The sequence below is a fragment of the Phyllobates terribilis genome, unplaced genomic scaffold, assembly GCF_046119375.1.
Source record: "Phyllobates terribilis strain yellow unplaced genomic scaffold, ASM4611937v1 Scaffold_1__5_contigs__length_1240528914, whole genome shotgun sequence".
Classification (NCBI taxonomy): domain Eukaryota; kingdom Metazoa; phylum Chordata; class Amphibia; order Anura; family Dendrobatidae; genus Phyllobates; species Phyllobates terribilis.
Window position 1 is genome coordinate 597731044 of NW_027362761.1, and position 23284 is coordinate 597754327.

Sequence of the window (23284 nt, forward strand, 5' to 3'; positions counted from 1 at the left end):
GGGATCGCTCGTGCATGGCAGGCAATCCCCGCGAGGATTTTTTGGCCGTAAAGCATATGGGGCGGAGACTCGAACATGTCACTCGACCACGTGCATACCCAAGCACCCGATGCAAACTCAAGTAGCAAGCACTTGCGCTCAACACTAGTCGCCATATTGTCATCTTTATTTACTTTTGAAAAAAATCCCACCCCTAACCCTAGCCCAACCCTAACCCTAGCCCAACCCCAACTCAACCCTAACCCCAACCCTAACCCAACCCTAGCCCAATCCTAACCCGAGAGTTTATTTTTTACGCCGTTCCTCGTGCGGCATAAGTGATTAGACGACTTTATTCTTCGGGTCGGTGCGATTACAGCGATAGCAGAATTATATCGGGTTTTAATGATGGACAGCTGTCACACACTAAGGCTATGTGCCCACGATGCATTTTTGAAGCGTTTCTGCAGCAGTAAAAACGCTGCAGAAATGCTTCAAAAATGCATGGGAGAAGGCCTGCCATGTTCCCCAATGATAATCCTGTGCACATGCTGCTCAAATTTCCGCTGCGGATTATCATGGGGAGAAAAAAAAACGCAGCAGTACCAATTATTTTGTGGAAGCGCTGCGTTTTCGCCACCATTGACTTGCATTGGAACGCTTGGATTCCGCATCACTGGATCTGTACATGCGGATAACAGGCGTTTCAATGTGCGGATGGTACCCGGGTCTGGAGAAGAGGAGACTCTCCTCCGGACCCGGATATCATAGAACCTGTAAAAAAAAAGAATAAAAAATAAATATTATATTTACTTTCTGACGGCCTCGGGTGCGCTCTTCCTCTCATGCCGGCAGATCGCGATGGACTGAAGGACCTACGCTGACGTCATAGTCATGTGACGGCAGGTCCTTCAGTGCAGTGTACCGCTATCTGCCGGCAGCCAGGACGAAGCGAAGCAAGACTGCGGGGGCCATCGGAAGGTAAGTATAGATTTATTTTTAAACATTCTTTAAGGTAACACTATATAATTGCCGGTTGCATGGATTTATATAGTGTGACCAAGTTGTCAAGCACTTTCCAAGTGATACTAAATTCGCTTGGATAAGCGCTTGACAACCCGCATGCAGAAATGCAAGTGAAGAACGCTTCCCATCCGCATGTCCCTGGCAGGAAAAAATGCATGTACAATCCGCATGTATAATCCGCATGTGCAATCCGCAGGTACAATCCGCATGCGTTTTTTCTGCCAGGAAGATACGGAAACGCTCAGGAAAAAATCCTGAGCATTTCTGCATCGTGGGCACATAGCCTAAAAGACGCATTTTTTTGTAAAATCTAGTTTTGCATCGCCATATTTTGAGAGCTATAATTTTTCCATATTTTGGCCGACAGTCATGTGAGGGCTTGTTTTTTGCGGGACGAGTTGACGGTGTTATTGGTGCCATTTTCAGGCACGTGACATTTTTTGATCGCTTTCTATTCCGATTTTTGGGAGGAGGAATAATCAAAAAACATCAATTCAGGAATTGTTTTTTTTTTTTTATGCTGTTCCGCGTGTGGTAAGATTTATAAGACAGCTTTATTCTTTGGGTCAGTACGTTTACAGCGCTACCACATTTATATTGTTTTTCTATGTTTTGGCGCTTTTACACAATAAAAGCTATTTTATAGAAAAAAAAATTTTTTGCATCGCTTTATTCTGAGAGCTATGACTTTTTTATTTTTCGGCTGATGTAGCTGTATGGCGGCTTGTTTTTTGTGGAACAAGATGACATTTTCAGCGGTACCATTTTTATTTATATTCGTCTTTTTGATCGCGTGTTATTCCATTTTTTTTGGCTGTATGATGATAAAGCATTGTTTTTTGCTTTGTTTTTTATTTATTTTTTTTACTGTGTTCACTAAAGGGGTTAAATAGTGGGACAGTTTTATACGTCAGGTCATTCCGGAAGCGGCGATACCAAATATGTGTACTTTTATTGTTTTTTTTTCATAATATTTATTGATAGGTACATTATATTTTTATTTTTGGTGGATTATTTGTATTTTTTTATATTTTTACAATTTTATTTTTTTTTTCACTTTGACACTTTTTTTTACTTTTATTCTTTGTCCCACTGTGGGACTTTCACTTTTTTTATTCTGATCGACTGCATAGAATAGGGATGGAGCACCATCCCTGTGCTATACAGGCTGTCAGTGCTGCAAATGCAGAAGATATTTTGATCATGTACTGCACATGACCAAAATATCTTCCTGCTTTCTGGTGTCGTCATGGCAACATCCGGGAAGCCCCGGAAGACAGCGCTGGAGGCCGGAAGAGGAGGTGAGTATTGCGATCACCTCCCCTTGCCACCGCAATTCTGCGATCGACTTCGATTGCAGCATTGCGGGGGTTAATGTGCCGGGAGCGGTGCGGGACCGCTCCCAGCACTGGGTGTCAGCTGTGACAATCAGCTGACACCCGGCGGCGATCGCGCCCGCACAGCCTGTATGCGGGCGAGATCGCAAAGACGTATTAATACATGTCAGGCTCTTAAAGCCCAGGGCGCAGATAAGTATTAATACGTCTTGAGCTTTAAAGGGGTTAATGTGTGAGATGGGCTCTGTCTCCCTATTTCAAACTTTTTTATCCTGATGACTTTTTTTCTCTGCGCACTAAAGAAAAATCCCATATAAGAGCTCCTTTACCACCCGATAATGTTATCAACAGTTGAGCGCATGTTATTAGCTCTTAATACCATGAATCCTTTATTTCCAATACATTCATGATCAGTGAAATGTTAAAGCACAAAACCGATCATCTACTTATACCGATGAGTCACAATCAGACATCACTGTCCCCATCGGGGCTCACAATTTACACTCGCTATTAGTACAGCTGTGCTCAAAAGTTTACATACCCGGCAGAATTTTTCCTTTCTTGGCCTTGTTTCAGAGACTATGAATGATAACAAGAAAACTTTTTCCTCCACTCATGGTTATTGGTTGGGTGAAGCCATTTATTGTCAATAACCCTGATCAAAAGTTCACATACTCTGGTGATTTTGGCCTGATAACATGCACAGAATTTGACACAAATAGGTTTGAATGGCTACTAAAGGTAACATCCTCAGCTGTGACCTGTTTGCTTGTAATCAGTGTTTGTGCATAAAAGCTGAGTGAGTTTCTGGGATCCAGACAGACTCTTGGATCTTTAATCCAGCCACTGACGTTTCTGGATTGTGAGTCATGGAGAAAGCAAAATAATTGTCAACGGATCTACGGGAAAAGGTAGTTGAACAGTATAACACAGGAAAGGGATACAAAAAGATATCCAAGGAATTGATCATGCCAGTCAGCAGCGTTCAAACTGTGATTAACAAATGGAAAATCAGGGGCTCTGTAAAAACCAAACCACGGTCAGGTAGACCAACAAAATTTTTGCCCACAACTGCCAGGAAAATTGTTCAGGATGCAAACAAAAACCCACAAATAACATCAGCAGAAATTCAGGACTCTCTGAAAACTAGCGGTGTGGCTGTTTCAAGATGCACAATAAGGAGGCACTTGAAGAAGAATGGGCTGCATGGTCGAGTCACCAGAAGAAAGCCATTACTGCGCAAATGCCACAAAGTATCTTTCCTACAATATGCCAAACAGAACAGAGACAAGCCTCAAAACTTCTGGAACAAGGTAATTTGGAGTGATGAGACCAAAATTTAACTTTTTGGCCATAACCATAAACGTTACATTTGGAGATAGGTCAACAAGACCTATGATGAAAGGAACACCATTCCTACTGTAAAGCACGGAGGTGGATCGCTGATGTTTTGGGCACCGGAAATTTGGTAAAAGTTGAAGGAAAGATGAATGCAGCACGTTATCAGCAAATATTGGGAGGCAAATTTGCACTCATCAGCCCGGAAGTTGCACATGGGACGTACTTGGACGTTCCAACATGACAATGAAAAAGCTTATTTGTTATCATTCATATTCTCTGAAACAAGGCCAAGAAAGCAAAAATTCTCCCGGGGTATGTAAACTTTTGAGCACAACTGTATGTCTTTGGAGTGTGAGCGGAAACCCATGCAAACTCCTTGTAGATATTGTCCTCCATGGGATTTGACTGAAACAATTAAAAAAAATGTCTGCTTCCCTGTCTGTGAGTTCTATGACGTCTAAAGAATTTTGACTGGTGGATAAGTTTTTTCAGTGTGAGCGTTTTGATGTGCAATCACAAGTGACTTTCATTTAAAACATTTTCCACATAGTGTACATGAAAATGGGTTCCCCTCGGTGTGAATTCTCAGATGTCTAACAAGAGCGAATTTGTGAAGAAAACATTTCCCACATTCGGAACAAGAAAATGGCTTCTCCCTAGTGTGAGATTTTAGATGTACAATAAGTTGTGATTTTCGATTAAAACATTTCCCACATTCTGAACATGAAAACGGCTTCTCCCCTTAGTGGGATTTTAGATGTGCAACAAGCCGTGATTTCCAAGTAAAACATTTTCCACATTCTGGACATGAAAATGGCTTCTCTGCTCTGTGAGTATTTTGATGGCTAAGAAGATATGATTTTTTGCTAAAGCATTTTTCACATTCTGGGCATGAAAAAGGTTTTCCTGTGTGAATTCTCTGGTGTACACTTAGAGATGATTTTTGGGTAAAACACTTTCCACATACAGTACATGAATACGGCTTCTCCCCTGTGTGAATTATTTGATGTCTACGAAGATCTGATTTATGGATAAAACATTTCTCACATTCTGAACATGGAAATGGCTTCTCCCCTGTGTGAGTTCTTTGATGTAAAATTAAAGTTATCTTTTGTCTAAAACACTTTCCACAATCTGGGCATAAATAAGATTTTCCTCTGTGAATTCTCTGGTGTACAATTAGAGCTGACTTTTGTATAAAACACTTTCCACATGTGGTGCAAGAAAATGGCTTCTCCCCCGTGTGAATTCTTTCATGGTTTTCAAGATCTTGTTTCGAGGTAAAACATTTCTCACAATGTGAACATGAAAATGGCCTCTCCCCTGTGTGAATTCTCATGTGCCTAACAAAAGCAAATTTATGAACAAAATATTTCCCACATTGGAAACAAGAAAATGGCTCGTGTGTGTGAATTATTTCATGGTTATCAAGATATGATTTGCGGGTAAAACATTTCCCACATTCTGAACATGAGTATGGCTTCTCTCCTTTGCCAGCTCGTTGGTGTTGAACACCCTTCGTGTGGCTTTTATTTTGCACAACATTCGGTGGTGAATCAGGAGATAGGTCTTGTTTAAAAGCATCAAATGACAGATCTTGGATGTATAGCGCTGAGGGTATATCTGGGATAACGGGATGCTCTTCGTATGTATTTTGTATAATACCAGAATAATCTGTCAAAAGAATAAAACAATTATTGAAAATTTTAAACCATATAACATTAAAACCTGGTAATCACTGGTAAACTCGGGCCCCTGACTACAGGCTCGGTGGCACTGCCCCGATAATGATGGTCTTATTACCAACACGACTCTTCTGCAATGCCAAAGTGAAATCACACAGACATATTGGTTAATAATATTGATTATATCCAGAATCTCATACAAGATTCCACTTATATAAAGGTGACATAAGAGGAATAAGACTTTACTATGCCATAAAACGAGAGTCTAAGGACTGTATACGGAATGAAGAGTCAGAAACTAAAATTTACAAGCAAACAGTTATTTCTCGCATTGTGATTAAAAAAAAAATCTGTACATTTTCTCTACAAAAATTCAGAATATAGAAAACTTTTTTCCTATTTTTAAACTCGTATCCTGCACATTTCTCTGATGAAATTACTTTAGTAGAACAATCGTTCAAGAATTTCATGATTAAATTGCTGAGCCCCAGACATCCTACCAGGACACAATGGGTTATATCTAAGAGATGATAGTGGTCTTTCATGTCCCTGGTGAGCTGCATTACTGACACTCAGAGCTGTAATCTCCCATCCTCTCCTGTTATTTGGGGGGACGTCTCCATGTTCTGTATTCTGTCAGTAAACACTAACATGAGTTTTATAGGAGCTAATGGTTTCTGAGTCCCTAAATTTGGCAAATACCTTTACCTCATCAGTACTGATAGCGGATAATAGGAAACAGAACTAGACCTCATTCACACGGGCAGAATTCATCGCCAGCTGGATTTTTCATCTATAATATAACTGCACACCCCGTGTTATCACCTGCACCGGTATCACAGATTCATTGATATTACAGGTCTGCAAGGGTAAAATTGTTTGAAAAGAGGTGATTTTTACAAACTTTCGATTGCTGAACTCAGTAAAAATGTTGAAAAAAAATTGCGCTGGGATTGGTTGTTATGGGCAGGTTTTTTTTTTTTTAGTCACAGTTGTAGTGCGGCGGTGTTCACACAGTGCGATTTAACAGGTAGTGACTAGTGTTGAGCGAGTATGTTCTATTAACCCTTTCGCCGAGTATGCTCCGGCCGAGCTCCGAGTATTTATAGCTGCTCGGTGATGAGGTTGAATCGCTCCCGTGTGCATGATTTGCGACTGTTTGACAGCTTTATTACATGGGAGGAATGTCTATTTCTTACACATTCCTCACATGTAATAAAGCTGTCAAACAGTTGCAAATCATGCACACGGGAGCGATTCAACCATATCACCGAGCAGCTGTAAATACTCGGAGCTCGGCCCGAGCATACTCGGACAGAACATCCTCGCTCAACACTAGTAGTGACCCAAGAATGTCTAATTTAAAGTTTTTATTGTCCAAAAAACTCACTCAGTGAAGGCAGCTTTATCCTCCGGATCGCAGCCGGGTTGTCCACAATAGTCCGTACAAACGAAACAATGTTGCCGTGGGCGATTGCACCGCCGTTTCACTCCGAGGTGTGTCAGAAGCTTTGCCTTCCTGGGGCTCTGTATTCACTTCACACAGGCCTCTATAGCACAGAGCCTCCTGCTCTGCATTTTGCAAACCAAAGACTGACACACCCAAACCTTTGCTGTAGGTTTTTAAATGAAAACTGTGGACACATGCAAAACCCGGGCTGGAGGGAGTGGACCGCCCCACCGCCATCCTGTAGTCTACTCCAATAATAAAAGCCCATGCCGGGTTTTACTAAATCTGATTTGGTCAAATAACTTGACCAAGTCCAAACTTACTTTTATTCTGCACTGCAATCACAGCTATGTCTGTGACTGCAATGTACTCCAGCGGGTTCAATATGCTTCTATGAGCATTCTGGGGGATACATACCGTCCCTCGCATATAATTCCCCTCACTGCCGCACACAGTTCATAACAGCTTTAATTTTACCTCAGCAGCATAAGAACTGAAAGCTGCGCTGTGATTGGTTGCTATAGAGAGCAAAGACAGGCTTTCTTTTAGACAGAACTGATAAGTGTGGTGGTGCAATGTGATCGAAATGGCTACAAGGGGGTGTCGTAATTCACCTGACAGTTTGAGCTACATTGGCATTTGTTTTGTAGTGAAAATTGTCTCTTCAGAGACGAAGAGGACCAGAACTCTAGTGCCACCTACAGGAAGTAGCAATCCTAAAAGTCAATAGTGACCCTTTAACGAGCCTTATCACATGACTTAGGATATAAGCCAGAACCAGAAGCTCAATTTGCAAACACTGTGTTTCATGGTACTGGCCCTCGTCAGTGCAAAGTGTGAGTTCTGGTTTGGCTGGTTGAGAGGCATCAGGCCGGTATCTGTGGGGTAACATTCCTCCTTGCGGAGAGTGGCATGTTAAGCAAGTCACGGTGAGAAGACTTTTAAAGCCGCAATGCTCCTCTGGGAAATATGCATGTTGTAGTTCATTTTGTAGTGAAGAAACAATGAAGGAACATTACGAACTTCGTTAGAATAGTGAATTATGCGTACTTTGGTGTAAAACTAGGTGATCAGGACAAGTCGTGGGCTCCACATGTAGTATTCGTGTGCCGATGACCTGGAGGGAATAGCAAAATCATAGTGATGACTGCGACTTTTGTACAAGCAACGTGGAGGGATTCAACCTTAAAAATAAAAATATACCCGGACCTGCCATCAGCGATTCGCCCTGTGCCTCACGGTCCAGGAATACCTGTCCCTTCACTTCCGGAGAAACTTGAAGATCCACCTGATTCAGAACATGAAGAGCAGGATTCTGATGAAGACTTTCACACTAGTCCCAACGATCCACAGCTTAATTCACAGCTCGAATTAAATGATTTAGTCAGGGACTTGGACCTTCCTAAACATTCTGCAGAAGTTTTAGGCTGTAGACTTGAAGGAAAAGAACCTGCTAGTTCCTGGTACATGTTTTTCATGGTACAGAAGCAGAGAAAAGGAATTCCTTTGTTACTTTTCTCAAGACGGTGCGCAAGTGTATTGTACTGATGTTCCTGGACTGATGGAAAAATTTAACATTGATTACAATGTGAGCGAGTGTAAAAAAAAAAAAAGTCAATGGCAGCAAGTATGCTTCAGTTCTTGTAGGGCATTCTGTACACTTGAAGAAAAGCTATGAGAATTTATTCTCAAGAAATTTAACTAGGAGGATCAAGCATGGTTAATATGTGGTGATCTCAAAGTTATTTCTTTGCTCCTTGGGCAGCAAGGAGAATAGATGAAGTACCCATGCTTTCTGTGTGAATGGGACAGCCGGGATTCGACTCACTGGAGCCAAAAAAAGTTGGCCAACGAGAACATGTTTCCAACCTAGACTCAAGAACATAGTTGTGGAAAGTTTATTTGATCCCCTAAAGTTCTCCACCCACCAACCCACATTAAGCTTGAACTGATGAAGCAGTTTTTGAAAGCTCTACCGAAAAGGAGAGACTTTAAAGTACCGGTGTACCAAGTTTCAGTGACTGCTCGAAGCAAAACTGAAGGAAGGCATATTTGTGGGTCCAAATATTTGGAAACTCATATAGGACAACGTATTCAAAGCAAAAACGAAAGCTGTTGAGAAAAGGGCTTGGGATTTTTTTTAGAGAAGTCATAAAGAAATTTCTAGGTAACAACAAAGGTCCAAACTGTAAGTCCATCATGGACTCAAGCGTTGGGTTGTCTGATCAACTTGAAGATACATTTTTTACATTCCCATTTAGACTACTTTCCTGACAATCTTGGTGCTGTTAGCGAAGAGCAAGAAGAAAGATTTCATCAGGATACCAAGGTAGATGGAACGTAAACATGATGTGGGACTAGTGCTGGATGCTTCACAGAGAAGATCCACAGGCCTTCGAAACGAGAAAAGGTATCAAGAGAAGCTTTGAAGAGAAAAGGAAAAAGAGCAAGAATTTCCAATAAAGTAGCAGAATGAATGTTCAATTAATGTTTATATATAATATTGTGTACATTTTGGCTACTATAAAGATTTTTCTTGTTCATATTGCTTGTACATAGAAAATAGAAGTGTTTTTTTTCAAATCAGGGTGGAAGAAAACATAGGAATCAGTCTTTGGATTTGAAAACATTTTCATAATCTCAAATTTTTTATACCTGTGTATTTAATATGTTTTTATGCAGGGTGAAAGATTGAAGGGGTTAATATACTGTTTTAAAAACAGCGAAGAGCATAAAAAATCATTTTCGGTGACTGAGAGGAATCTGTGACTTCTTTTCTTATTCTGTGGTCACTACTCACCTGGAAGATTATCTGTAGGAGTCTCCTCTTTACACCACTGATCGCCCCTCACATTTGTCTCTGGAGCAATAATAATGTTCAGATCTTTATCCGGATCCAAAAGCTGCAAAACAAATATTGTAAAAGTCCCCGATGATTGGAGAAGTCACCAGGAATAATGGTGAGAAGATCCGGCCATGTCTGTGGTCAGCTGTGATCCTGCCGTCTCCACCGCTCTCATTACACAAGTATAAAACATCTAATACTGGAGGAGAAGACAAGACTGAACACAAGGAGGTCACAGCCGTCTACACATCATAGGGGAGATCTCCATCTACCTGATGGTCCTGTGCAGGAGGAGGAGCGGGACATCTCTCTGGGGTTGTCCTCTTACTGGAGAGACCTGCAGGAGACACAGACAGGACTGACATCATTATTACATACAGAGAATTATAGGCCGTGTGGATTTAGTCCTGTCTATTACCTGGTGATGTGCGGGGCCGGTGCTCCTCCATCATCACCTCCTTGTACCGATCCTTGTGTCCTTCTAGATACTCCCACTCCTCCATGGAGAAATGGACGGTGACGTCCTGACACCTTATAGGAACCTGACACACACAATGATACCGTCATCACCCAGAATCCTCCAGTGCCGTCCTGTATAATGTCCCAGCATTCCCAGCAGTGTCACCTCTCCAGTCAGCAGCTCAATCATCTTGTTGGTGAGTTCTAGGATCCTCTGGTCATTGATGTCTTCACGTATCCGGCGGTGAGGTGGAGGCCCCAGGGTTCCTCCTCGTCCTTCAGACACAGGGTACTGACAGCGATCACTAGAGGTCTTCTTCACTACCGTGTAATCCTGAGTGTGGAGACATTAATAATATCACTACAGACATTTCCAGAGTCCATCACCTTTCCGGCCACATCACCTGTTATTCCCATAGATAACGATGTGTGATGACCTAAGAACCTCTCATCTCTCCGATCATATCATCTGTGTCACAAAACAGCCAGGGGATCACGCAGATCACACCACTTGCCACCAATGGGTCATGGAACAGCACACCCCTTGCCAACAATCATCAGGACAATCACACAATTGTCTGACGGTTGATGTAGGAGGTCACGGCTACCTTCCCTAGTAGGCCGATTATTGGGCACTTCACAGTGAACGTATATTCACATCCGATTACAACGCATGGAATATATATTATGTATACACACACATACATAAATACTGTAAGATGGACACCGGACAGATCCTCGAGGGGAGATATTTATCATCGAGGCTGAGAGAGTTATTAGCACGTGTCCAGGGCCGGGCTTACGATGAATCAGATGGATAGTTAGGACTGGCTGCTCACATATCCACACCACGGGGCCTAACAATCAGACATAAGGAAGTCCAGCTGTGTCATTAGAGTGGTGTGTGCAAGGTGGAAATGTAACATCCCTGGAGGCGTGCTGGCATGACTTACCACCTTCCACCATGCAAGACCGCCATCTTACCTATCAGTCCAGGCTGCACACTTTGCTCCAGTACCTGCTGTGTGCATGTCTCTTGTCTGATTGCTTAGGGCAGCGGCGCGGTTACTGCCTGATTGTTAGTTTCTGTGTGCGCACTCCTAATGTGTCCCCAGCCTATTGTTGTGAGTCACTGGATACTTAAACCCCCTCCACCCAGTAGGAGGTGCCTGAGCAACATTTTCTTTCAGTGTGTTCTGTGCAACTGAGTTGCCAGGTCCTGTCCTGTATCTAGTCTGTTCCGCCACCCTGGGGGCTGTATACCCAGGCCCGTTATCTGTATCTGTGACTTCTAGTCTGTTTCCGCCACCCTGGGGGCTAAGCTCCCAGGCTCGTTCCTGTATCTTGTTCAGTTCCTGTCTGAACTGTGTCCTAGCCCGTTACCTGTTTGTCTCTATGTCCGTACCTTCCCTTTTCCTGCAGTGTCTGAACCTGCACCCAACTCCAACTCGTTGTCTCTGTACTTCTGTTTATGAGTTTTGTGTCCACTCGTTACTTCATTGCAAGTACCTTGTGTGTATCTGGTTCTGCTTGTCCCGTTTCCCTGCCTCCGTATCTACCTCCTGTGTTCTAACTATCTTCCTGTATTTTCAAGTCTGTTCCATGTGAACAGAGCCCTGTCCTGTCTGCCTGCACCTTCTGCATTGTTCTGCTCTGCTTGTCCACTGCACCTGCAGTTTCACTCTGTTAGTCTACCGCACCTGCGGTTTCGCTCTGCTCTGCTTGTTCACCGCACCTGCGGTTTCGCTCTGCTTTGCTCGTCCACCGCACCTGCGGCTTTGCTCTGCTTGTCCACCGCACCTGCGGTTTTGCTCTGCTCGTCCACCGCACCTGCGGTTTCGCTCCACTCTGCTTGTCCACCGCACCTGCGGTTTCGCTCTGCTTTTTCACCGCATCTGCGATTTCGCTCTGCTTGTCTACCGCACCTGCGGTTTTGCTCTGCTCCGCTTGTCCTCCGCGCCTGCGGTTCTGCACTGCTAGTCCACCGCACCCGCGGCTCTGTTCCTGTATCACAGTCTGTACTGGTCCCTATCCAGCCTGCATTCATACCTGCCAGCACCCGCCTGTCTGCATACCAGCCGTGCCTGCCAGCACCCGCCTGTCTGCATACCAGCCGTGCCTGCCAGCACCCGCCAGTCTGCATACCAGCCGTGCCTTCCAGTACCTGCCTATCTGCATACCAGCTGTGCCTGCCCGTTCCTGCATTCCCCGGTGTGGGTCAACAGCTGTGACCGGGGTCCCGGACCCCTGTGTGTGCACCAGAGTCTACCTGAGAGCTGATCTCTTAAAATACTTTGATACAGTAACCGTCAAGCTCTGTAATAACCAGCAAAAAAACTAGCCGCCACCACCAATCGTTTATACAGGCCGATTGGACACCCGTTACTGCGGTTTATAGAGCAAGAGGAGTAAAGCTATTCAATTTTATATATACAGTGCTGCTCACCATTATTGGCACATCTTCATTTTTTTCATAGACTGTACAATATCTTCAGAAATAAATGGAAATGTACCAAAGTTATATCTTCAGGATATTTTAATTAGTGGTCCAAATTAATACAACAATAAAATATTTTTTTCAACTTCCATATTGCAATTTCAAAGAAAAAACTGAATAAAACAGCATGTTCAGCAATAAAGGCACCCCAATTAACACTTGGTTGCACCCCTAATTAACACTTGGTTGCACCCCTAATTAACACTTTGTTGCACACCTTTTGGCATTGCTGACAGCCTCCACATATTTCTTGTAGCCATCTATAAGCTTCTTGCACTTCTCACCTGGAATTTAATCCCACTATTCTTTTGCAGTTTGTTCGAGCTCTTGAATGCTTGCAGGTTCTTTTCCCCATTTGCAGATTTCAGCTCACCCCAAAGATTTTCAATGGGATTAAGGTCAGGACTCATTGCTGGCCATTTTAAAACAGACCATTTTTTCTTTTTCAACCATTCCTGTGTACTTTTGGATGTGTGCTTTGGGTCACTGTCTTGCTGGAGGACCCATGATCTTCGACTCAAAACAAGTTTTCTTACACTGGGTAGGACATTTCACTCTAAAATCTCTTGATACTTCTCTGATTTCATGATTCCTGTGATACGGTCAAGGCCTCCAGTACCAGACGCAGCAAAGCAACCCCACACCATTATGGATCCTCCACCATGATTAACTGTTGGTAAGGTGTTCTTTTCCTTATAAGCTTCATTGCGCCGTCTGTAAACAAACTCTTGCTTTGCATTGCCAAAAAGCTCTATTTTTGTTTCATCTGTCCACAGAACATTTTCCCAGAAGGTTTGTGGTTTGTCAAGGTACTCTTTAGCAAAGATCATTCATTCCTTATTATGTATTTTCTTCAGCAATGGTTTCTTCCTTGGCCTTCGCCCATAAAGCTCTGCTTGCTTTAGTGTGCGGCGTATGGTACTCGTTGAAACCATGACCCCAGACTGTTCCAGGTTGGCCTTCAGGTCTTTGGATATTTGACAAGGTGTTTTTTTCCACCATTCGCACCAACCTTCGAAGACATCTCTCGTCAATTTTGCTCTTTCCCCTACGTCCAGGGAGGTTTTTGACGGTTTCATGATTGGCAAACTTAACATTGGGAACTGTTGAAACTGGGTTAACAAGGTCTTTGGTGATTGCTTTATATCCTTTGGAAGTCTTGTGTTTGCTAATAGTAGCAGTTCTGATGTCCTCAGACAGCTTCTTTGTCTTCACCATTGTGACAAAGGAACAGGGCCTACCATGTGGCTTTTTAAAACACTGAAGTCATCATTCATTTGCTAATTCATGTCACATGGGCACCAACAATTAATCACAGGTGAATCTCTTTTGTGATTTACCACAAGCGTGTTTCCATACTAAATTGTTGTAAAGGGTGCCAATGCCAGTGTCACAGCAAGCTTTAGGTTTTTCTATTTTTCCCTCCCATTATTATTTTTTGCTTTAAATTATTGGTTATCATTTGCTCTTTTGTATTTAACAAGAGTGCTCTATACAAAAAAACTGTTTCCCTTGATTCATTTTAAATGGGTGCCAATAACGATGAGCAGGACTGTATAACCCCTTCAAGACTGGGCGATTTGTCGTTCCGTTTTTTCCTTGCCTTCTTCCAAAAGCTATAAAGTTTTTATTTTCACATAGCCATACGGAGGGCTTGATTTTTGTGGTACAAGTTGTAATTTTGAATGACACCATTAATTTCATCATGTGATGCACTGGAAAGCGGAGAAAAATTCCAAGTGTGTTGAAATTGCAAAAAAAATGCACTTTTTTAATTTATCATGGTCACTAAACAGTAAAACTGACCTAGCAATAAGATTCTCCAGGTCAGGACGATTAAGCACATAGTCAACATGTCTAGTATTTTTTTTTAAGTGGTGAAAAAAAAAATTGAAAATTTGTAAATAAAAACATTATTATTTTTGCTTGTGTCGTTATTTTCCAAGACCTGTAATGTTTTACATTTTTGGAATATGGGGCTGTGTGAGGACTTATATTTTGCTCCCTAATATGACATTTTTATTGATAGCCTTTTGGAGTAGACATGATATTTTGATCGCCTATTGCATTTTATTGCAACGTTGTGGCGGCCAAAAAAACATAATTCTGGATTTAATTTTTTTTTTTAAGCTGATCAGATTTAGTTTGTATTTTGATAGTTCAGAATTTTACAAATGCAGTGATATGAAATATGTATATATTTTTCATTTTTTTAAATTGCTTTATTTTTTATGGGGTGAAAGGGGGATGATTTGAACTTTTTTTTTTAATATTATATATATATATATACACATACAGTACAGACCAAAAGTTTGGACACATCTCATTTAAAGATTTTTCTGTATTTTCATGACTATGAAAATTGTACATTCACACTGAAGGCATCAAAATTATGAATTAACACATGTGGAATTATATACTTAACAAAAAAGTGTGAAACAACTGAAAATATGTCTTATATTATAGGTTCTTCAAAGTAGCCACCTTTTGCTTTGATGACTGCTTTGCACACTCTTGGCATTCTCTTGATGAGCTTCAAGAGGTAGTCACCAGAAATGGTCTTCCAACAATCTTGAAGGAGTTCCCAGAGATGCTTAGCACTTGTTGGCCCTTTTGCCTTCACTCTGCGGTCCAGCTCACCCCAAACCATCTCGATTGGGTTCAGGTCTGGTGACTGTGGAGGCCAGGTCATCTGGCGTAGCCCCCCATCACTCTCCTTCTTGGTCAAATAGCCCTTACACAGCCTGGAGGTGTGTTTGGGGTCATTGTCCTGTTGAAAAATAAATGATGGTCCAACTAAATGCCAACCGGATGGAAAAACATGCCGCTGCAAGATGCTGTGGTAGCCATGCTGGTTCAGTATGCCTTCAATTTTGAAGAAATCCCCAACAGTGTCACCAGCAAAGCACCCCCACACCATCACACCTCCTCCTCCATGCTTCACGGTGGGAACCAGGCATGTAGAGTCCATCCGTTCACCTTTTCTGCGTCGCACAAAGACACGGTGGTTGGAACCAAAGATCTCAAATTTGGACTCATCAGACCAAAGCACAGATTTCCACTGGTCTAATGTCCATTCCTTGTGTTCTTTAGCCCAAACAAGTCTCTTCTGCTTGTTGCCTGTCCTTAGCAGTGGTTTCCTAGCAGCTATTTTACCATGAAGGCCTGCTGCACAAAGTCTCCTCTTAACAGTTGTTGAAGAGATGTGTCTGCTGCTAGAACTCTGTGTGGCACTGACCTGGTCTCTAATCTGAGCTGCTGTTAACCTGCGATTTCTGAGGCTGGTGACCTCAGAAGCAGAGGTGACTCTTGGTCTTCCTTTCCTGGGCCGGTCCTCATGAGAGCCAGTTTCTTTGTAACGCTTGATGGTTTTTGCAACTGCACTTGAGGACACATTCAAAGTTTGCCCAATTTTTCAGACTGACTGACCTTCATTTCTTAAAGTAATGATGGCCACTCGTTTTTCTTTACTTAGCTGCTTTTTTTCTTGCCATAATACAAATTCTAACAGTCTATTCAGTAGGACTATCAGCTGTGTATCCACCTGACTTCTGCACAACACAACTGATGGTCCCAAACCCATTTATAAGGCAAGAAATCCCACTTATTAAACCTGACAGGGCACACCTGTGAAGTGAAAACCATTTCCGGTGACTACCTCTTGAAGCTCATCAAGAGAATGACAAGAGTGTGCAAAGCAGTCATCAAAGCAAAAAGTGGCTACTTTGAAGAACCTAGAATATAAGACATATTTTCAGTTGTTTCACACTTTTTTGTTAAGTATATAATTCCACATGTGTTAATTCATAGTTTTGATGCCTTCAGTGTGAATGTACAATTTTCATAGTCATGAAAATACAGAAAAATCTTTAAATGAGAAGGTGTGTCCAAACTTTTGGTCTGTACTGTATATATTTTTTTTAATTCTCACTTTTTACTATATTTAATAGTTCCCTTAGGGGATTTGGAGCTGTGATCATCCGATCGCTTGTGCTATACATGCTATGTATAGTGAAAATCACAATCTCCTATGAACATCAGCAACGGGCTAGATTTCACAGGAGTACCCTAATGACAAGCAGGGGGTCTTCTCAGCAAACTCCTGGCTGTCATGGTAAACCATCCGCGCCCCACGATCACGTCACTAGCAAGCGGATGGGTGCGTGGAATGACGAGTCTCCCTGCTAGCACATGTTAAATGCCGCTGTCAGAGATTGACAATTGAGAGTAAACTGATTAAATTGGCTGATGACGCAACGCTAGGAGGGATAGCTATTACTAGAGAAGAGAAAGAGGAATCAAAAACACCTAAACAAACTGGAGCGGTGGGCAGTAACTAACAGAAAGGCAGAAATGGAAATTCCTACATCTGGGCAAGAAAAATCCAAAAAGCATATACAGAATGGGAGGAATAGGGCTAAGCAACAGCATATGTGAAAAAGACTTGGGTATACAGACTGCACATGAGTCAACAGTGTGATGCAGCAGCAAAAAAGGCAAATACAATTCTGGGATGTATTAACAGAAGCATACAGTCTAGATCACGTGAAGTACTTATCCCCCCCTACTCCTCTTTGGTCAGACCTCATCTGGAATACTGTGTCCAGTTTTGGGCACCACATATTAAAAAAGACATGAAGAAACTGGAGCAAGTTCAGAGAAGAGCGACCAGAATGGTGACCGGTCTGCAAACAATGTCCTACGAGGAACGGTTAAAGGATCTGGGAAAGATTAGATGCAAAAGAGAAGACTAAGAAGAGACTTAATAGCTGTCTACAAATATCTGAAGGGCTGTCACACTGTACAGGGATCAGCTTTATTCTCATTTGCACAAAAAAAGACTAGAAGCAATGGAATGAAACTGAAAGGGAGAAGACACAGATTAGATATTAGAAAAAAACTTTTTGACAGTGAGGTGATCAATGAGTGGAACAGGCGGCCACGAGAGGTGGTGAGTTCCCCTTCAATGGAAGTCTTCACACAGAGGATGGACAGACATCTGTCTGAGATGGTTTAGTGAATCCTGCATTGAGCAGGGGGTTGGACCAGATGACCCTGGAGGTCCCCTCCAACTCTACCATTCTATGATTTAACAGATTAACAGCCACAGGCGTTGTTCCGCTGCAGCCGTGGTAGTTGCAGTGTTCAATCCATGGCTGTTCTAGGCAGATGATGACTGAATAATTCAGCTATCATCAGCCAGGAAAGAAGAAGGCTCGAAGTGCAAACCCGCATCAAAGTCAGGGACACGACATATGACGTAACTGTGAGGGGTTAATCTAACAAGTAAGCAGTGTTTATAAAAATATACAAAAGATATTTATTAAAGGGATAAAGTAATACAGTATGTACAATCATATAAAATAAAATGGGTAAACAAAAGAAAATTACTAGACCTGATGTTACAAGAATGGCACAGGAAGCTCTCTGTAAATGGTACAATTCTACAGCAAGCTGTATCTCCAAGCATTGATCAATGGTTGAAGGTGACCTCTGGCTTTTATCAAGTACCAGCCGCACCTACCTTCTATTGATGACTTCAGTTGGAGGCAGGTAAATAGGATGTGACTCAGGTACCAAGAATTATGGTATCTCTGATCTTAAGGAAATATGTTCCAATGGAGGTCCCAGGCGGGAGATATTAATGCAATAACTCCTATCATGATATTAGCTTTCTATACATAGGAGACATGGAATATACAACTTTGTCCACATGGCCGATATTAATTCGGGGAAGATGCGCAGACCGCACAGCAATGAAAGTAAACGCGCTATGTTCACCACTACGTCATGACACCGAAAATATGTCTCAGATAACCATAGGACCTACACCTGTCACAAAAAAAAAAATAATATTCATATCTGGTATCAGGTGCCAAAGCATTTGATATTGACCTGTGTTGCTTTGAAGATAGGAAGAGTTATATCCCCACAAGAGAAAAGTCTCGCCTCCCACCCTCTAGGTATCACTGCATTCAGAAATGTCCGATCTAACAAAATATATCACAAAAAATGAAGATGCTATGGGTCTCGGAAAATGGCGACTTTTTTTCGCACAAACTTTGGATTTTTTTTTTCACCTCTTAAATAAAAAAAGAACCTACACGTTTGTTATCTGTGTACTCGTAATGACCTGGAGAATCATATTGGTAGGTCAGGTTTAGCATTTAGTGAACATGGTAAATGAAAAACCCAGAAAACAATTGTGGCATTGCACTTTTTCTGAAATTTCACCTTACTTGGAATTTTTTTCCCCATTTTCCAGTACACTATATGGTAAAATCAATGGTGTCTTTCAAAAGTACAACTCATCCTACAAAAAAAAAGCCCTCATACGGCCATATTGATGGAAAAATAAAAAAGTTATGGCTCTGGGAAGAAGAGGAGCAAAAAAAAGAAAATGCAAAAATGGAAAATCGCAAAAAGAATTGGAGGCACCACAAGGATCTTAGCTTGGTTAATTACAGTGCCTACAAGTAGTATTCAACCCCCTGCAGATTTAGCTGGTTGACACATGCGGAATTAACTTGGCATTGTGACATTTGTACTGTAGATCAGCCTGGAAGTGGGAAATGCACTGCAGCAAATTTTTTTTTTTTAAAAACGACAAAAGTTAATTCAGAGTGTCATTTATTATTCAACCCCTCAAACCACAAGAATTCTGTTTGGTCCCCCTAAAGTATTAAGAAGTAGTTCAGGCACCAAGAATAATGAGCTTCACATGTATGGATTAAAGATCTCTTTTACCAGCCTTTTCTGACTATTTAAGACCCTCCCCAAACTTGTGAACAGCACTCAGACATGGTCAACATGGGAAAGACAAAGGAGCATTCTAAGGCCATCAGAGACAAGATCGTGGAGGGTCACAAGGCTCGCAAGGGGTACAAAACCCTTTCCAAGGAGTTGGGCCTACCTGTCTCCACTGTTGGGAGCATCATCCGTAAGTGGAAGGCTTATGGAACTACTGTTAGCCTTCCACGGCCTGGACAGCCTTTGAAAGTGTCCTCCCGTGCCGAGGCCAGGCTTGTCCGAAGAGTCAAGGCTAACCCAAGGAAAACAAGGAAGGAGCTCCGGGAAGCTCTCATGGCAGTGGGGACACTGGTTTCAGTCAATACCATAAGTAACGTACTCCACCGTGTAGCGTCGGCGTCCCTGCCTCCTGCTAGGCAGGGACGCTGTTCCCCTCACCTCTCTGCTCCGTGCCCGGCGGCTTCCTCCCGCTCTGCTTGCAGCGCCCGCTCTCCCCCGGTCACTGTGCTTAGGGCGCGTGCGCGCTCCTCCTCTCTTAAAGGGGCCGCGCGCGTCGCCCTAAGGAGTCCCCGGCCAATGGCCGGAGGATCCCTCCATATATAAGGCACCTCCTCCAAAATGGAGGTGCCCGAGCAATGTTGTTGCACTGTTCACTACTCTGCTTCAGCCCTCAGGTCCCGTTGCCAGTTACCTGCCAGTCTCCTGCCAGTTTGCTGCCTGATTCCTGCCTGTCATCCGCTTTCCTGCTTGCTAGCCTGAGGTCCGACGGTCTGCCTTCCGACACCTGTCAGTCTGTCTATGGACCAGCTTGCCCGCTCACCTGCTACCTGCCTGATAGCCTACCTGGAGGCTCCGCCGTCACGTGCTGTGACCACCTGCCAGTCCAGAGACTTTTGCCCGCTCACCTGGGAGCGCTCATCTGCTACCTGCCTGTTAGCCTACCTAGAGGCTCCGCCGTCACGTGCTGTGACCACCTGCCAGTCCAGAGACTCTTGCCCGCTCACCTGGGAGCGCTCATCTGCTACCTGCCTGTTAGCCTACCTAGAGGCTCCGCCGTCACATGCTGTGACCACCTGCCTATCCAGAGACTCTCGCCTGCTCACCTGGGAGCTCTCATCTGCCATCTGCCTGCTAGCCTACCTGGAGGCTCAGCCGTCACAGGTCGTACCTGCCCGTTTACCCAGAGACTGTCCCGGTCACTTGCTGTGACCTCCTGCCCATTTACCCAGAGACTGTCCCGGTCACTTGCTGTGACCTCCTGCCCGTTTACCCAGAGACTGTCCTGGTCACTTGCTGTGACCTCCTGCCCATTTACCCAGAGACTGTCCCGGTCACTTGCTGTGACCTCCTGCCCGTTTACCCAGAGACTGTCCCGGTCACTTGCTGTGACCTCCCTGCCCGTTTACCCAGAGACTGTCCCGGTCACCTGCTGTGACTGCCTGCCTGTCTTCCCTGGTCGCCACCAGCTTCCTTACAAGGACCGCCCCCTTGTATAAGTTGCTCAGAGGTTCCGCCTCCCAGACCCGTTACAGTTTGCTCGGGCCATGGAACCTGGTGGCACCCAAGCTCCCTCGCTCTCGGACCTTTGTCATGAACTGTCCCGACAGAGGTCCCAACAGGAGTCCATCCTGGGTCACCTGCGGAATGTCAATACTCGCCTGGACACTTTGACTGCCCCACCAGCAACCACCAATACCATAGTATCCTGCTCTGGAATCCGGCTTTCTGCACCTCCTCACTTCGGAGGCGACTCCGCTCAAGCTCGGGGCTTCATTAACCAGTGCACCCTGCACTTTGAACACCAGTCCCACCAGTTTAATTCCGACCGGGCCAAAGTAGCCTTCATCATGTCCCATCTCACGGGAGAGACACTGGCTTGGCTAAATCCTCTATGGGAGAGATTAGACCCTCTGGTGTCCGACCTGCCAGCCTTTCTCACGGCTTTCCGGAAGGTCTTCGACGAACCCGGACGGAGGACCTCATCCGCCTCATCTCTGCTATGCCTCCGTCAAGGGAGTCTCACCGTGGGCCAATATGCCATACGGTTCCGTACCCTTGCTTCGGAGCTGGCCTGGGATAACGACGCCCTGGTGTCCGTCTTCTGGGAGGGTCTGTCCGGCCGTATTAAAGATGAACTCGCCGGTCGGGACATTCCTACCACTCTCGACGACTTGATTACACTTGCCACCCGGATTGACATCCGGTTCCAGGAGCGCGCTAGGGAGGTCACCCGTGAGAGGAGGATTCCACGTCTAGTCCCTACCTCTCAGAGACCCGTCACTCTCCAGGCACACTCACCTGAGCCTATACAGGTCGACCAGACCAAGATGGTCAAGACCCGTCAAGACTTACGTCGTGCCGAGGGGAGCTGTTTCTACTGTGGCAGTAAGGAGCACCGGATCCGTTCCTGCCCTGAGAGGTCGGGAAACGCCTGTGTCTAGGATCGCTCAGAGAGGTCGCCCTAGACAAAAGTAAACCCTCTCCATCCCTGATGCTGTCTGTTTCTATCTTCTGTGGAGAGAACCGCTATTTTGAACTGGCTCAACTTGACTCTGGAGCTGCTGGAAATCTCATCTCTCAATCCCTGGTAGAAAAATACCACATTCCCACCAAACCTCTGGCCGTACCTTTATCTGTCGCCGCCGTGGATTGGGGCCTCTTACCACATCCCATCCAACTCATCACCGAATCTCTGACTCTACAGGTGGGAATGCTGCATTCTGAGAGCATCTCCTTTCATGTTCTGCCTGGACTCTCTCACGCACTATTGCTTGGCCTGCCTTGGCTCCAGAAACATGCACCCGTGCTTGATTGGCAGACCGGAGAGGTCCTTCGCTGGGGACAGGACTGCCATAAGACTTGTCTAGTTCCCGTTCGTCCTGCCCGTCCTTCTCCTACCCCAGCCAATCTGCCCGGTCTTCCGGTTCCCTATTGGTCTTATGCGGATGTCTTCAATAAAAAAGAGGCAGAGACTTTACCTCCTCATAGACCATACGACTGCCCAATCGACCTGATGCCCGGCTCTACTCCCCCCCGTGGGCGAATCTACCCTTTGTCCGCTGCTGAAACCCGGTCCATGTCTGAATATATTGAGGAGAACCTGGCCCGGGGATTTATCCGGAAATCTACCTCCCCGGCGGGAGCAGGCTTCTTCTTTGTCAAAAAGAAGGACGGCTCACTCCGTCCATGTATAGACTATAGGGGCCTAAACCAGATTACTGTGAAGAATAAATACCCCCTTCCGCTTATTCCTGAATTATTTGACCGTCTGAGGGGGGCTAGAATCTTCACCAAACTGGATCTCCGTGGGGCGTATAACCTGGTCCGTATCCGTCAGGGGGATGAGTGGAAGACGGCATTCAATACCCGGGACGGCCACTATGAGTACCTTGTGATGCCCTTCGGTCTCTGTAACGCTCCTGCCGTCTTTCAAGAGTTGGTCAATGACATCTTCCGTGATCTTCTCTACTCCTGCGTGGTGGTGTACCTGGACGATATCTTGGTCTTCTCTCCGGATCTTCCTACTCACCGGAGGGACGTTCGTCAGGTCCTGCTCAGGCTCAGGCAGAACCACCTCTACGCTAAATATGAGAAGTGCATCTTTGAGCAGACCTCTCTTCCATTTCTGGGCTACACAATCTCTCAGACAGGTCTACAAATGGATCCTGAGAAACTGTCTGCCATCCAGAAGTGGCCCCGACCAGAGGGGTTGAAGGCTATTCAGCGGTTCCTGGGCTTCGCCAACTATTACCGCCTGTTCATACCGCACTTCTCTTCCCGGACCGCCCCTATCTCTGCTCTCACCCGTAAAGGTACGAACCCCAGAGAATGGCCGCCAGAAGCAGAGGAGGCATTTCTTTCCTTAAAACAGGCCTTCCTCTCCGCCTCGGTGCTGCATCGTCCGGACGGCAACAA

General features: G+C 44.4%; 1 protein-coding gene across 1 annotated transcript in view; it reads right to left on the reverse strand.

The window, feature by feature from the left end:
* Positions 1–270: 270 nt before the first annotated feature.
* LOC141274067 (uncharacterized) overlaps positions 271–23284 on the reverse strand; it is a 43661-nt gene continuing 20647 nt past the window's right edge. The window contains exons 2-6 of the mRNA XM_073686275.1: positions 10289–10456; positions 10082–10205; positions 9936–10000; positions 9619–9721; positions 271–5357 (exon numbers count right to left, since the gene is read on the reverse strand). Coding sequence (XP_073542376.1) covers positions 4426–5357; positions 9619–9721; positions 9936–10000; positions 10082–10205; positions 10289–10456 — 1392 coding nt within the window. The 3' untranslated portion in view covers positions 271–4425. The remainder of the gene's footprint in view (positions 5358–9618; positions 9722–9935; positions 10001–10081; positions 10206–10288; positions 10457–23284) is intronic.